This window comes from Cebus imitator, unplaced genomic scaffold, assembly GCF_001604975.1.
Source record: "Cebus imitator isolate Cc_AM_T3 unplaced genomic scaffold, Cebus_imitator-1.0 Scaffold140, whole genome shotgun sequence".
Lineage (NCBI taxonomy): Eukaryota > Metazoa > Chordata > Mammalia > Primates > Cebidae > Cebus > Cebus imitator.
The window spans coordinates 3,157,236-3,160,409 of record NW_016107455.1 but is presented as its reverse complement, the minus strand read 5'-3'; the positions used below and the strand labels follow the sequence as shown (position 1 = coordinate 3,160,409).

The window sequence follows — 3,174 nt, the reverse complement described above, 5'->3', positions numbered from 1 at the left end:
ACTGAAACCTGATAAAAGAAAAAGAACATCGACATGTCACGCTGCAACTCCCAACCGCCAAAACCAAGCCATGAGAAACTGATTTATTTAAGTACCTTGCTTGATTTCTATTGTGACATTCTAAAGTGGCATTCCTAGCACAGGTAGCTGTACGAACTAGTTGAACTTAAAGATCTTTTTCAGAGCTAAAGTTCAGTGATTCCATATCAAGAACCCAGAACTTGACCCTGGGATCCTCTGTGACATGTAGTTAAGTTCAAAACATTATGTTCCACCAACATTTCGGGATCTGGGAACTGGCCGTGTTATCTTAAGGCCCCAACTTACTCTGATCCCTGCAAATATCTCACAGTCCAAATGTTTATCAGGACTTGTCACGACTCTGAGAAACGACACACTGGCAACTGTTGCATTTGCATACAATGTGTCACACAAACTGTGGGTCTTCACAATGTTCCCACCTTTCCCCTCACAGAGGGAAAGTCAGGATCACCTTCGCCCCAGACCCACGTCCCAAACCCCCAAAAGACAGAGGAGGGAACTCGACAGATCCTTGACTCAACCTCACCTCAATCTCGTAGTCCTTCACGGGAGGGGGAGCAGCTGCAGCCGCCATGGCCAGGACCCCCACCATACTCCCCGCCCCCCGGAATCCCGGCTCCTAGGACCTTACGCGGTCCAACCCGGCCTGCCTAGAGGCCATGGAGGCGGCCCGCTCCAGTAGGAGCGAGTTGCTGGGATTCTGCTGAGCCGTCTCGGATTCCCCCGCGCCCACCGACAGAGAGCCGGCGAGAAGGATGGGCCCAGATCAGCCGAGTCAAACACGGAAAAAGGCGGCGAGAAAGCGCGGGCTGCGAGATCCCTGAGGCACGGCCAGTGCATGCAGGGTGCACTGAAAACCAGCGCTCCAGGATGAGCGCTCGGGACCCAGGCCGGGAAGGGGAAAGCAAGCGGAACGCAGATCGGACCACAGAGCTTCGGAGGGAATTCTTGTCAATTGGGTTTTCGCGCCGTCCAGGGCGCAAGGGGCGGAGTTTACGGCTGCTTTGGAGGCTGCGCGGACGGTAAGCCGAGAGGGCCAAAATGACTTCCCTTGGCGAACTCGCGGGAGATGGAACCACCACACCGTGGGATTGAAAGCCAACCCGGGAATTTGGAAATTTGAACTTCTTTCTTGCAGCCCAGTTTCGCCGTGGAGGACGTGATTTCACTAAGTTACCTAATGAGTTGTTGACAGAATTAAAATTTAGACTCTTAACGCCCTAGGCTAGCCGCCCCGTCTCCCCCTTTTTTTTCTTTTTTGAGACTGAGTCTCTGTGGCCAGGGCCGACTGTAGTGGCGCGATCTCGGCTCACTGCACCCTCCGCTTCCCAAATTCAAGCGATTCTCCTGCCTTGGCCTCCTGAGTAGCTGGGACTACAGGCGCGCAGCACCACACGGCTAATTTCTGTATTTTTAGTAGAGATGGGGTTCACAGTGTTGGCCAGGATGGTCTCGATCTCTTGACCTCGTGATCTGCCCGCCTCGGCCTCCCAAAGTGCTGAGATTCCAGGCGTGAGCCACCGCGCCCGGCCGGCTAGCTCCTTTTTAAAGGTGAAATTGCCAGGCGCGGTGGCTCACTCCTAGAATCCAAGCACTTTGGGAGGTCTAGGAGGGTGGATCATAAGGTCAGGAGTTCGAGACCCATCTGACCAACATGGTGAAACCCCGTCTCTACTAAAATTACAAAAAATTGTTCGGGTGTTGTGGCTCACACTTGTAAACCCAGCACTTTGGGAGGACAAGGCAGGTGGATCACCCGAGGTCAGGAGTTTGAAACCAGTCTGGTCAACATGGTGAAACCCCATCTCTACTTAAAATACAAAAATTACCCGTATGTGTGGTGCATGCCTGTAATCCCAGATACTCAAGAGGCTGGGGTAGGAGAATTGCTTGAACCTGGAAAACGGTGGTTGCAGTGAGCCAAGATCATGCAACTCCACTCCAGCCTGAGCAACAAAGTGAGAAGACTCTGCAAAAAACAAAACAAAAAATTAGCTGGGCACAGTGGCAGGCGCCTGTAATCCCATCTACGCTAAAGGCTGAGGCAGGAGAATTGCTTGAACCTAGGAGGTGGAGGTTGCAGTGAGTCAAGATCATTCCACTGCACTCCAGCCTGGGCAACAGGGCAAGAGTTGGTCTCAAAAAAATAAAAAATTAAAAAAGCTGGGTCAGCTGGGTACGGTGGCTTACGCCTGTAATCCCAGCACTTTGGGAGGCCTAGGCGGGCAGATCACCTGAGGTCAGGAGTTTGAGACCAGCCTGGACAACATGGAGAAACCCCGTCTCTACTAAAAGTACAAAATAATTAGCCAGGCGTGGTGGCAGGTGCCTATAATCCCAGCTACTCAGGAGGCTGAGGCAGGAGAACCACTTGAACCAAGGAGGCAGAGGTCGCAGTGAGCCAAGATCGCACCACTGCACTGCAGCCTGGACAAAAAGAGTGAGACTCCGTCTCAAAAATAAATAAATAAATAAATAGCTGGGTCTAGTGGCAGGTGTCTGTAATCCTACTTACTAGGCAGACTGAGGTGGGAGAATTGCTTGGGCCCCGGAGATAGAGGGTGCAGTGAGCACTGATTGCATCACTGCACTCCAGCTTGGGTGACAGACAAGATCCTGTCCCAAACAAACAAAAAAAAGGGGGGGGCAGGAATGAAAGGTGGAGTCAGAGAGCAAAAATTGTTAACTGGGTCCAGTACAGTTAGGAGCTTTCTGAGAAGAGGTTGGAGACAAGAGGGAAAAAGCCTTTGCTGACCAGATGACCAAAGTATTCTGATCCGAATCCAACTCTCTGGCTACAACTTGATTTTCCAGCTATTGTGATTTTTTTTCAACAATTATATTCCTACTGTAAATAAATAAATTGGCAAGCTGCTTAGTTTGTTTCTTGGGAATCCTATTAGCAGGAGTCTGTGTCCAGGAATCCTCTGGGTACACTTGAAAAGTCTGTTCTAGACCAATGTGATGCCATGGAGATAATATCTCTGTAAAACCCTGTCTAACCGTCAGCTGACATCTACTTCCAAACCAGCTTCCTCTCTGTGATGGACAAGAGTGTTTACTTTTTAGGAGCTTGTGCTCCAAATTTTTTTTTTTTTTTTTTTTTTTTTTTTTTTTTTTTTTTTTTTTTTT

At 49.9% G+C, this 3,174-nt stretch overlaps 1 protein-coding gene across 1 annotated transcript in view; it reads right to left on the bottom strand.

The window, feature by feature from the left end:
* Positions 1 to 1,017, bottom strand: part of ATAD5 (ATPase family AAA domain containing 5) — a 66,437-nt gene extending 65,420 nt beyond the window's left edge. Inside the window, exon 1 of the mRNA XM_017542017.2 lies at positions 569 to 1,017. Coding sequence (XP_017397506.1) covers positions 569 to 634 — 66 coding nt within the window. The 5' untranslated portion in view covers positions 635 to 1,017. The remainder of the gene's footprint in view (positions 1 to 568) is intronic.
* Positions 1,018 to 3,174: the final 2,157 nt, after the last annotated feature.